The sequence below is a fragment of the Genypterus blacodes genome, unplaced genomic scaffold, assembly GCF_046128005.1.
Source record: "Genypterus blacodes isolate CSIRO-AG114 ecotype Tasmania unplaced genomic scaffold, CSIRO-AGI_Gbla_v1 ptg000033l_1, whole genome shotgun sequence".
Lineage (NCBI taxonomy): Eukaryota > Metazoa > Chordata > Actinopteri > Ophidiiformes > Ophidiidae > Genypterus > Genypterus blacodes.
Genome location: NW_027466846.1, coordinates 1585989 through 1598751, shown reverse-complemented (window position 1 = coordinate 1598751; position 12763 = coordinate 1585989). Strand labels below are relative to the sequence as shown.

The window sequence follows — 12763 nt, the reverse complement described above, 5'->3', positions numbered from 1 at the left end:
CGTGCCAGGACTAGATCGAGCGTGTGGCCACCTCTGTGGGTAGGCTCCTGGACGTATTGGGAGAAGCCCACTGAGTCGATGAGGTTGGTAAAAGCTTTGCAAAAGGAATCGTTTCCATTTTCGAAGTGGATATTGAAATCTCCCAGAACTATAATATTGTCCACATGGGTTGCCATATCTGTAATAAAAGTGGAGAATTCTTCCAGGAACTTAGAATAAGGGCCTGGAGGGCGGTAGATGACCACAGAACAGAAGGAGGGTTGATTTCCTGCCTTGGAGTGTGCTAAAATGAGAGTTAGTACCTCAAACGAGGAGAAAACAGAGTTAATGCATTTCCTGGAGACAAGGAGAGAGAGGGACAGGTTAAAAATACAGCCTACGCCACCACCCTTTTTGGAGGAGCGTCCAGCATGAGCATGGGTGAAGCAGGGGGGAGACGCTTCATTCAAAGGCATGTGGTCATCATCCTTGAGCCATGTCTTGCAGAGGCTCAACATGTCCAGGCTATGCTCTTGGATCAGATCATTAACTAAGAGTGATTTGCTGGCTAGGGATCTGATGTTAATCAGGCCCATATTAATGCCAGTCCCATTCACAGGGGGGCACAGTGATTCCTGTGTACAAATGTTTATCAGGTTGTTAGTGTCAGAGTAGCGAGCACCTCTTTAACGAGTGTGACGTACTGACAATACACAGTCAATTTTTTGTGGTCTGTTAGTAGGAGACCTTATATGCAAAATATTAGAGCAAGGAAGCACAGTTTCCATGGAGTGAATTAAACTATTGGGAGAATCTCCAACCACAGCAGACGAGTGCCTAACAGGTTCTCTAAGAGCCTGTGACCTGGCAGGCTCTAAACTCATGAGTCATTTTAGTGCATGGTTAATATTTTTTGAAAGTAGATGGGCTCCGGGTGCATTAGGGTGGAGGCCGTCTCTCTTTAGCAAGCCAGGTTTCCCCCAGAAGGAGGCCCAGTTATCAACATAGACTAAGTTCTGCTCTTTACAGAAATTTGCCAGCCACCGGTTCAGAGAAAACAGTCTACTAAACCTCTCATCATTACCCTTTGCGGGGAGGGGGCCAGAGACAATTACTCGATGCTGACACACCTTTCTAGCGAGGTCATACACCCTAGCCAAACTTGATTTGGTGACCTCAGAGGTGCCGACGTGGATTACTACATTATCAAAGTTTGTTACGCTGTGGGAGCTATGTGTGTGCGAGTGTGTATTAACAACATTAGCCTTAGCCCTAGTGTCCGCCAGCACTCTAAGCGTTGCTTCTATGTCAGGAGCTCTGGCTCCCGGTAAGCAATGAACCTTGGCTGGCCTAGCTAGTTTAATGCTGCGGCTGATCGATTCCCCAATAACTAGTGTCAGGGGAGCCGCTTGGTCAAGAGCTGGGGGGGTACAGACACGCCGGAGTGAAGGGCTAGCAGGCGACCTGACCATAGCAAGCTCCCGGGTGGATGGGGGCGGGCTAGCTGAGCTATACCTAGCAGCTACGTTCTTACCTACGTTGCCGGCTGTCTTAATAGGACCCGCTGCAGCTAACAGTTGACTATTCAGGCTACTCTGTTTCTCCTCTGGCAGACGGATCCGTCTTTCTAACTCAGAAAGCTTAGAGCAGCAAGAGCAAGAGTTAGAGCAGGAGGGAGAGGAGGGAAGGGCCATACTTACGAGCGGGTGGGCGAAATAGAAGATAAACGCAGGGTTCCATTTGAATACAGTCTGCAGGACCAATTATTCTTTATACAAACTCCACACAGAGCAGAGAAGAAGAGTGTGTGAGCGTCTCTGAAGGTTGACATTTTTACTTGTTTTTAAAAGTACTTAAGTATCAAAAGTACATTTTCTAAATATTGTATTATTACTGCCACAGTGCTTACCTTTACCTATAGAAACCTCCTGGATGGAGTTTTTATGGAATCTTTAATGTTAATACCTTGAAGAATGTAACAAATTTTGAAAATAAAATCATTGACAAAAAAGTCACTTTCATATTTTTAAAATGTTACTTTATTCAACATTCCAACTTGCTTTGATGATTTAATTAATGACTTTATGGTTTATAAAGACTAATCTAGGCCTTCAGGTAAAGTACGCTCAAGACATCAGCCGTGGTGAAATGGGGATTATAGTATTCTTTGTGACGTTGTCATAAGAATAGCGTTCCCCCACTTAGATATGCATATGTTCACAAATAAAGCCATAATCGGATGGGATTAGTTTGACGTGGGGTAAAATAATTTTACCTCAGGACGTCTGACTGCAATATAAATGACCAATTCGCCTGAAGAAATCCCTGTATCATACCAGAAATGGGAGGGGTAACTTGCTGTCACCAGCTGTTGCCATGGGCGTGTTACATTGCTTCCTTATATCATGTTCAAAACTTCATCAGCAGGAGGATAATAATAGCAAAGAATAGGCATATAGGGACTTCTGTACACGTTGATAATAATTAATGAAGACAAATATTACCCATCAACAGTGGTGGTAAAGTCTCGGCCTCTGATGAATTTGACTTTCTTTTTTTATCGGTGTTCGTATGTCCAGAACACTTCGGTTTTGCCCCAAGCTATTATATTTCAACTGCCAATGATACCGAGGGCTTCTTTAAGTGCCTCCATGCACGAGAAACAGTGAAAAATATGTTTAAACAGGGCATGACGGACTACCTACATACGTTTTTAGAGGTCGTATTCGCACGGGACTAGTATTACCTGAGGTCGTTTTTCCGAACCGTTTTATAGAAGGTAAAAGTCCCCGTAATTTTTCCTGACATTCTCCGGAATAATTACTGTCCAACTGAATCTGACCATGGAGTTTGCGTTCATGGTAGGAAAACTGAAGGTGATTGCTGATAGGCTGTCCCTGTCAGTGGCACCTGTACAATCCAATCACGTTTGAGAAGGAAAAACAAAATACTGAATCCACAGGGTTTCCCCGCCTTTTTATTTTTTTTAGAAAAAGTAACGAGAACTCATGGTTATGGATAGAAATGTAGCGGAGTAAAAAGTACGATATTTGCCTTTCAAATGTAGTGAAGTAAAAGTCATAAGTACTCCCCCAACATGATACTCGAGTAAAGTACAGATCCCTAAAAAGTGTACTTAAGTACAGTACTCAATTTAATGTACTCCCTTACTGTCCGCCTCTGTAGCTAGTGAGTTGCCAGTCTGCCTCCAGAGTACTCCAGGTGCACGTGAGCAAGGCACCAAACCCCCAACTGCTCCATGGGTGCCAAAAAAATGCATGACTTTGACTGTCCCACTTGTCCTTAATATGACGCGGGGCTATGGAGGCATGAAAAAGTTTTTAAACAAAATGGGGCTTGAAGGTGTGGGAATGGAAATATTACGGAAGCACAATGCTTTGTTGTCTTTTGTACAGGGCAGGGAGACGGTCCAGCACTGTTTGTGGGACTACGTAGCGGCAAAGGCTCTGTGGAACCAGTGTGAGACACTTGTGAAGTTTTACCTGGAGGCTGAATCGGCGGCACAGTGCCGGATGGTCCTGTACGGAGCAGGCAGGCCGAGAAATGCACAGAGGTGGAGGTGCCTATGGATTGTTCTAAACTGCATAAAAGAAGCATGGTGGATAGCGCGGAACATCTGCGTAAGGCAGGGAAGAGCCACATTAGCCACAGTGAAAGACTATATGTGCCGGGAACAGAGGTGGAAAGGCCTGGAATGGGCCAAGGACATGTGGGGGCATGCAGCATGGACAATGATCATGGGGGACAGAGGACCAACAGAACCAGGCGAGGGTTTATATCGCGGTGCAGCAGGGATGACGTCAAGGCATGTTGGTTAGGGTGTACACCACTGCCCTGTACAAAAGCTGGTTTGTAACCTGTTTGTTTTATTTTCTGAGTATTTGTATCGTTTTATCCGGCATGGTTGTGGTTATGATAATTATAAATAATAAACGTGTTTGTGATACTAATTTTTAATTTGTAATTACGATGTATTTGTGTAAATTATGTAAATTGTGATTGTAATTTATTTGTGTGGATTCAATAAACCATTATGAAATGGAAATTGAAATGGAGCTGGAAATGGATATGACTCATTGCACTGCGGTCGCGCTGACTCCTGCGAATTCCACGCATCAATCCGGTATTGCAGTACATCCAGGATCGGTGCACGTCTCTCAAACTATAGGAAGGAAAATTAACATTATAATGTAATGTAGTGGTTATCGGTTCTCAGCCTTTTCAAACTGGCATAATTACCTCGAGTCAACACAGAATGGACTGGAACGAATCCTGATCAGATGTAGTAGTTCGTCTCTGACTGAAACTAGTGGCATAAACTGTGCACTAACAATGTATTCCCCCGTGCATTGTATACATAAAAATGCTTAGAGTCTAATCAATTGATCCAAAATGGTCATCACCATGGACTGAGGTGCATGACCGCACAACTTACTATATCTTTCCACAAATCCCTCAGACCATCTGTATTTCTCAGGAAACACATACACTAAAATTGCAACGATACAGAGAAGATTGGCATGGCCCCTTAGTGTATGTTAATCCTCTCTGTATCATTCCAATTTTAGTATGTGTGTTTCCTATGACACAGAGATGGCCTGAGGGATTTGTGGAAACATATAGTATGATGACCATTTTGGATCCTTTGATAAGCCACACCAAGTAAAAGCCACCAAAGTGCCTATACCGCACGGAAATGTGACACCATTGCAAATCTGTTACTTGTAAAGGCATCTGCTTAGTTGCTGGTAAGATGTTGATATCTCTCAGCAATAAGTTCTCCACTAACAATAAAACAAGGTACCCTGTTCTTGGTTACAAAACTGCTTACTGGCGGAAAAAACCTACAACGCACAAGGAGCTTAGCTTCGTTCCCATTTAAGGGGAATAGGCAGCATACTCACAGGACGGAGCAGTGCGGCAGCATCGGCCTGCCGCCAGCGGGACCTTTTCCCGAGACCATTTTCCTTCCTACAGGTTGAGAGAGGTGCACCGTTCCCGGATGTACTGCAATACCGGGTCGATGCGTGGAGTGGACGAAGCAAGCCCCTATTCCATCTCCCTGCTCCAAAAATCAATTTAATATATGGTCCCCGGGTAGGGGACGTATCAGATATTAAACTGATAAGAACAGAATTGTTTTTTTTTTTTTTTCAGGTCAGGTCCTTGTGGCGATGCAGCAGCCCCGGGTGGGCCATCTCCTTCCAAACTTCCTCTGACCGGCCTAATGCCAGTCCCCACACATGGCACACCGGCTCTCTGCCCTGTACAAAAGACAACATAGCTTTGTGCTTACATAACCTTTCCCTCCCCACCCCTTCCAGCCCCATTTTCTTCAAGAACAGTTTTGTCCCTCCGTACCCCCCAGTCATCTCAAAGGCGAGCGGGACCGTCAAAGGAACTTTCAAGACACCAATACTTCTCAATTAAAATCCCACAAAAAATTTCACAAAGAATGCCGCCTTACAAGACAACGACAGGCACATAGACACATGCAAAGCAATGAAATGGCACCACAACACAGAATGAAAATCCAAAATCCCTTTCCCCCCTTTTTCCGTCCTCCTCTTTAGCACCACCCTCTGCAACCTGTCCCATTTCGTCCCCCAAAAGAAATGAAAAATGGCCCGATCCAGCCGCATTAGGACAATCCGTGGCGGCACAAATACAACGCTGACGAAAAGCAACAAAGGTAGGATCGTCGCCTTCAAAATGAGGTTCTTACCTTCCAAAGTTAGCTGCCTCAGTCTCCAAAACTGCAGCTTCCTCTCCACTTTTTTCAGAACCCCCTCCCAATTTCCATCCCCCTGTCCCTCTGAATCAAACAACACCCCGAGGATCCTCATCTGGCCCGTATTCACCGCCAGGGGCATTCTATTGAGCTCAGTCTCTGTCCACCGTCCGTACAATTTGACCTCGCATTTGTCTTTGTTCAGCTTTGCTGCCGACGCTTGCCCAACCCACTCTGTTCTGTCCAACGTTCTGTCAACTGCACCCTGGTCTGTACAGAGCACAGTCACGTTATCCATATACAGGATGCATCTTGCCTCTTGCCCTCCGCTTCCTGGAATGCCAAGCCCACTTAGCCGGGTATCCCTCCTCAAAACTTGTGCCAGTGGCTCCATGCAGCACACGAACAGGAGCGGCGACAGCGGGCAACCCTGGTGGACGCCACAGTTGACATTTACCGCTTTCGATAGACACCCGTTCACCAACACTTTGCTTTGCACACTCGTATAGAGCAGCCCCACCCTCGCCAAGAAGCTCTCCGGAAAACCCATTCTCTTCAGTACCTGGAACATGTAGTAGTGCGAAACCCGATCATACGCGTCTCAAAATCCGGGTTTACCACAGCGAGCCGGATGTCTCTGTCCCTCGCGTACCCGATGGCATCCCTTACCAGCAAGAGGCTGTCCGTGATCCTCCTGCCAGCCACGGCGCAAGTTTGATACGGGTGGATCACGTCACCTAGCACAGTCTTCATCCTGCGGGTTAAGATCTTGCTGTATAGTTTAAAATCAAAGTTCAGCAGGGTGATAGGTCTCAATTCTTTATGTCCTCCCTCTCTCCCTTCTTAAAAAGGAGAGTGACCACCCCCTCCCGAAAGCTCTTCGGTAGGATACTGAGCTTCTCAAACTCCTCGAAGACAGCTAGCAAATCAGAACTAAGCACATCCCAAAATCCCAAACAAAACTCATAAGGCAGCCCATCTGACCCCGGGGCCTTCCCTTTTTTGAACGAGTGAAGGCTTTCCACCAACTCCTCCTTCCCTATCCCGTTCTCCAATTCCCTCGTGTCCCGCACCACCCCATCAACAAACTCCAGTACTTCCCCCATCCTCTCCTCCTCTACCTCTTTGTTCCCAAATACCTCTGAGTAAAAACTCTCCACCACCCCCAACATGCCCTTCGTGTCGCTCCTAATTCCCCCATCTTCCCCCTTCAGGCCTGTCATTAGCACACGTCGCGATAAAATCTTTTTAAAGAAGTACCTGGTGCATTTCTCCCCTTCATCTATCTCCTTCTCCTTACACCTAAACATTATGGCTCTGCTCTTATTTTCTGCTAATGTTGCCATTTCATTCTTCACCTCGTCCAAATCCTCACTAAAATCAAAGCCCATGTTTACTAAGTCGGCGTACCTGTTTAAACGTTTCTGTAACCCCCCCCACACCCTGCCCTCCTTTGCCCTCTTCCTTCTCTCTTGCTGAATGAAAAAGCCCTTGATCCTTCTTTTTGCCTCCTCCCACCACTCAGCCCGTGTATCAAAAAAAACTTGGAGGGACTGCCAGTCTTTGTATTGTGCTCTAAAGGCCTTTACTACTGCTAGGTCTTCCAACAGCCGACAGTTTAGCTTCCATAAACCTCTGCCCACCGCTACACCCGACTTCACGGACAGGGGGCAGCTCAGCAGGGAATGATCTGAAAAGAACACTGGGCTCAGGGATGCAGTCAGACCTGCAAACCCCCTGGCAAAGAGGAAGTCAATCCTCGACGCCCGGGTCCCATCCCTCGTCTGCCAGGTAAACCCCTCCTTTCCCGGGTTGAGGCCAGCATACATGTCCTGGAGCTTAAAATCTGTCAGGAGTCGCTGTAAGTAGAACGAGGTCTTGTCCACCTTAAAATCCTTTCCCACCCCTTTACGTCCCACCCTGCTTGGAACACAGTTGAAATCCCCCGCCAATATCACTGGGGCCCGTCCCAGAAGGTAGGCGGGGGGCTCCTGCAGCAATTCCCACCTCTCCTTCTTTAAGGGTGAACAATAAACGTTAAAAAGATTGAACTGCATTCCATTAAATGACAGTGATAAGAACAGTGCCCTACCACAAACCACCACTGTGCTCCCCGTCACCTGTATTCCCTTATTTTTTACCAGAACTGCCACCCCATCACACCTGTTTTCTGCCAAGCCGCTCCAAAGAGACGGCCCCAGACGCCACATTGTCTCCCATTGCCCGTAGGAGGGGCGATATGGAAGCGCGCATTCCTGCAGACAAACCACGTCTGCCTGCACACCCTCCAATGCTGACAAAACAGTTCTTGCCCTCCTTTAATTTGTTACCCTACATACATTGATTGTGGCCACTGTGAGTGGCATGTGCTGGTTTCCCATTTTTACACAAAGGAAAGTGAAAAACACCCAAAACCAATCCCACACCCAACAAGTGGATACTTTTAAAAAACTCCCCATTGCTCCTCAGGTCACACCACCACCTCCTGGGTCCTCGCAAGGGGCTGAATTTGTTGCGTGAGGTTTTGGTCCTGATGGACCTCAGCCTCCTGCCAGAGGGGAGGGTTGCAAACAGATTGTGTCCAGGGTGGGAGAATTCAGCCACAATCTTGCCTGCCCGCCTTAAGGTCCGGGAGGCGTACAGGTCCTGGAGGGACGGCAGGTTGCAGCCGATCACCTTCTCGGATGATACGCCGGGTTTTTGTATTGTATTGTATTGTATTGCTTTACAGCGAGAAACGTTTTTCTCTTGAACAAATAAAACACAGATTTATTTAAATTAAACAGATTTATTTATACCTTTCAGCTATTCCGATTTATTAATTTAAACCATGCCTGGAACATTTAACATTAATTTTTCACAACAATCTGTTTGAATACGAGGACAGCGGGTGTGTGTGTGTGTGTGGAAGAGAGGAAAAGCCAAAGATGGTTCCAGCTGGCTTTGAGCTCATACACATAAAATCCACCCGCTGTCCCCATATTCTGTATACGCCCGTGTCCTCCAGGTCAAATTGACCAGCAATGCCATGTTGCCTCCGGCTTTCCTAGTATTCTGTATACGACCCCCCCATCCCCCATCCCCCATCCTCACCTCCACCCCACGCACGCGCCCACACAAAAAAGTTTCGACTGAACATCATTCAGCGCAAAGGCAAGGTCCCCGCCGGCCTTGGCAGCGGGGACCATCTATGTCACCTACATAGGCGTCAAGGTGACATTGCAAGTTCATCACTGGATGTACATGCTGTCTTGAGTAGTTGGATATTTTTTATACTTTCTCTCTCCTTCCAACCCAATATACCCAATATATTATAAAGGTCGCTGTCCCTTCCGGCAGTATATTCCCAGCAAGCCTGCAAAATACGGGTTTCACGCCTCACACATGAACAAAGCTGTAGTGGTGTTTCTGAAGCACGAGCGGTGCGTCTATCAGCTGATCGAGGGTGGCGTGGTGATCAGCAGTGGTTACATCCAGGTGTCTCCTCTGGCTGCAACTTCAACCAGAGTGACCATCTCAGGTGTTCCGCCTTTCATTACCAATCAAATGCTCAGTATCGGGAGGAGCACGCAGCTCCTCCCGATACTGGGCAGGTGGAGGAGGTGTCTGCTCCTCCCAGTACTGAGCAGGTGGACGAGGTTGCTGCACGGTCGGAGGAGCCGCACACTCCTGTGTGTGCATGTTGAGACAGACAGACCAGCTCTGCGGCTTTGGGTCTGGCCGAGACCGCAGAGAGGAGCGGGGAGGTCACGGACATGCCCCCCTCAGTCAGGTCAGGATCATAGTGATGTAGGGGAGAGTAGATTAGATTAGATTAGATTCAACTTTATTGTCAGTGAGCAAGTACAGGTACAAGCCAATGAAATGCAGTAGCATCCAACCAGAAAGTGCAAAAGTGTACTATTATATATACAGAATACAGAATATATACAGAATATATACAGAATAAACTATATACATTATATATACTATATATACTAACTATAAATATAAATTAATACATTTTTTAATAGATAGTGCAAGGAGTTTTAGTGCAAAATGGAAGTGAAATGTAAATGATCAGTGCAAACAGAAAGTTGTGCAAATTGCAGTGGAGTGCAAGATGATGCTAGAGGGAGGATGGAGTTGAGTGGGGGAATGGAGTAGAGTTCAGGAGGGTCACCACCTCGTAGAAGAAACTCTTCCTGAGCCTGCTGGTGCGAGAGCGGAGGCTTCTGTAACGCCTGCCGGATGGGAGGAGGGTGAAAAGTTTATTGTTGGGGTGGGATGAGTCTTTTATAATGTTTCTGGTTTTGCCCAGACAGCGTCGACGGTAGATCTGTTCGATGCTGTCCAGTTGTGTACCGGTGATCCTTTGGGCGGTTTTCACCACCCGCTGAAGTGCTTTCCGGTCTGATGCGGAGCAGTTGCCATACCATACTGTGATACAGTTAGTGAGAATGCTCTCAATGGTACAGCGGTAGAAGTTCACCAGGATCCTGGGACAAAGGTGAGCTTTCTTAAGGCTCCGAAGAAAGTAGAGGCGCTGTTGCGCCTTTTTAACCAGGGTGGAGGAGTTTATGGACCAGGTGAGATCATCGGAGATGTGGATGCCAAGGAACTTGAAGCTGGGCACACGCTCCACTGCAGCTCCGTTGATGGAGATGGGGGTGTGTGCATGGCTCCCGGCCCGCCTGAAGTCCACGATGATCTCCTTGGTTTTCTTGGTGTTGAGTCCCAGGTTGTTGTCAGCACACCACGTGGTCAGGTGCCGTACTTCCTCCCTGTAGGCCATCTCATCGTCACCTCTGATCAGGCCTATCACCGTGGTGTCATCTGCAAACTTAATTATGGAATTGGAACCATAGATGGGAGCGCAGTCATGGGTGAATAGGGAGTAAAGGAGAGGGCTTAGCACGCAACCTTGTGGCACGCCGGTGTTCAGGGTGATAGTGGAGGAGGAGAGGTTGTCTATCTTAACAGACTGGGGTCTGTTAGAAAGAAAGTCCAGAGTCCAATTGCAGAGGGATGAAGAGTGTTGAATGCTGAGCTGAAGTCAATGAACAGCATTCTGGCATAACAGTTTGGGGTGTCCAAGTGTGTCAGTGTGGAGTGAAGTGCCGTGGAGATGGCGTCCTCAGTTGACCTATTGTGGCGGTAGGCAAACTGGTGAGGGTCCAAAGTAGCAGGCAGGCAGGATTTTGAGAGTGTGAGGAGGTGCTTTGAGAGGCTGGTCCTCTCAAAGCACCTCCTCACACTCTCAAAATCCTCAAAATCCTGCACTTGGCGATGATGGGGGTGAGGGCAACAGGACGGAAGTCATTCAGGGCCGTAGCGGTGGAGTGCTTCGGCACTGGCACGATGGTGGCGGTCTTGAAGGTAGTGGGAACAACTGCTTGGGCCAGGGACAGGTTGAATATGTCCGCAAAGACCCCGGCCAGCTGCTCTGCACACGCCTTGAGCACGCGCCCAGGTATTCCATCGGGGCCAGCTGCCTTACGGGCGTTCACCTTGCTCAGGATGGAACAGACCTCTGAGGTGGAGAGTGTGAGAGGCAGATCATTGAGAGGTAGATCTGCCTTGGACGTCATCTCCCTGTTTTCCCGGTCAAAGCGAGCGGTGTGGTTGAGCTCGTCAGGGAGGGAGGTGGAGCTGGTAGGGGGCACAGTGTTAGGTGGTTTGTAGCTGGTGAGTGTCTGTATGCCTTGCCACATACGCCTGGGGTCAGAGGAGTTGAAGTGCTCTTCAACCTTCAGTTTGTAGCCATGTTTGGCCTGTGAGATTCCCCTCCTCAGGTTGGCCCTAGCTGAGCTGTAGGCCTCCCGGTCTCCAGACCTGAAGGCTGCATCTCTGGCTTTGAGCAGAAGGCGAACCTCTCTGTTCATCCAGGGCTTCTGGTTGGGGAAAGTTTTTATTGTTTTAAGTGATGTCACTCTGCCCACACACCTGTTGATATGATCCAGGACAGAGTTTGTGAGAATGTCAATGTTAATCAGGGAGTCTGTGGTGGCCTGAGCGGAGAACACATTCCAATCTGTTTGTTGGAATTGCTGTTGGAGAATGGAATCAGCACCCTCGGACCAGATCTTGACGGTCCTTGATGTGGGTTTGATCTGTTTGATGATGGGGGAGTACTTGGGGATCAGGAACAAAGAGAGGTGATCAGAGTGACCAAGGTGGGGGAGGGGAGTGACTTTGTATGCCTTAGCTACACTGGTGTAAACATGGTCCAAAGTTCTTTGTCCCCTTGTGGAGCAGGAGACGTTCTGGTGGAACTTTGGAAGAACAGTCCGTAGAGTGCAGTGGTTAAAATCCCCAGCAACAATAAAGGCCCCATCCAGATGTATGGTCTGCAGTTTGTTGATGGCAGCATAAAGTTCTTTCATGGCCACTTTTGCATTAGCATCCGGTGGGACATAAACCGCAGCAGCAACAATGCAGGTGAACTCACGTGGAAGGTAGAAGGGCCTGCACTTGATAACCAGGTATTCCAGATCAGCAGAACAATGGGTATCCACAACGGCAGAGTCCGTGCACCATAGATGGACTATGAGTATCAGTCAGACTGCGGCTGGGAGGAGCAGTGAGCTCTATTCTCTCACTGAGATTAATGTCTTCCTGGATGAGACCTTTGGTAAAACTGTGATGGTTAAAGATTATTTCAAAGATATTGGAAAATTTGTCAGATCCGTAAACACCTCGAGAAAAACAGTAGGATACGATATGTTGGATGAGAAAAAATTATACCGCCTAAAGAAGCACCTGACCTCAGTGAGAAGGTCACAAGGAGGCAGAGGGCAAAGTATGAAGCGTTCTTGTAACTTGCAACTGTGATCATGCAGCACAGGGTGTGGGCTTTCCTCTGGGTCTACACGGTTTGTTTTCTTTTTATGGACCACCTGATCCTCATCAATAATGGCGTCATAGAGTATCATCAGAATGAGCCGTGGTGCACAACACATTTCCTCCATCATGCTGCTTTAAGGCTGGCTGTGGTGATCAGGGCGGAGCTGCTTGAGGTGTTGCAAGGAATAGAGTTTCCTATTTCACCTC

The 12763-nt window shown here is 47.6% G+C and overlaps 1 protein-coding gene, 1 non-coding gene and 1 pseudogene across 2 annotated transcripts; 1 reads left to right on the top strand and 2 right to left on the bottom strand.

Annotated features, from left to right (window-relative positions):
• Positions 1 to 866: 866 nt before the first annotated feature.
• LOC142995563 (uncharacterized) lies at positions 867 to 5873 on the bottom strand. Its single transcript, XM_076146653.1, has 2 exons — positions 5726 to 5873; positions 867 to 1399 (listed from the first exon to the last, which is right to left on the bottom strand). Exons 1-2 carry the CDS (start codon positions 5871 to 5873, stop codon positions 867 to 869), a joined length of 681 nt encoding a protein of 226 aa, XP_076002768.1.
• Positions 4467 to 4568, top strand: LOC142995766 (U6 spliceosomal RNA). The gene has a single exon (XR_012961660.1). It is a non-coding gene; the product is annotated as a U6 spliceosomal RNA (small nuclear RNA).
• LOC142995762 (U2 spliceosomal RNA) lies at positions 4983 to 5162 on the bottom strand (annotated as a pseudogene).
• Positions 5874 to 12763: the final 6890 nt, after the last annotated feature.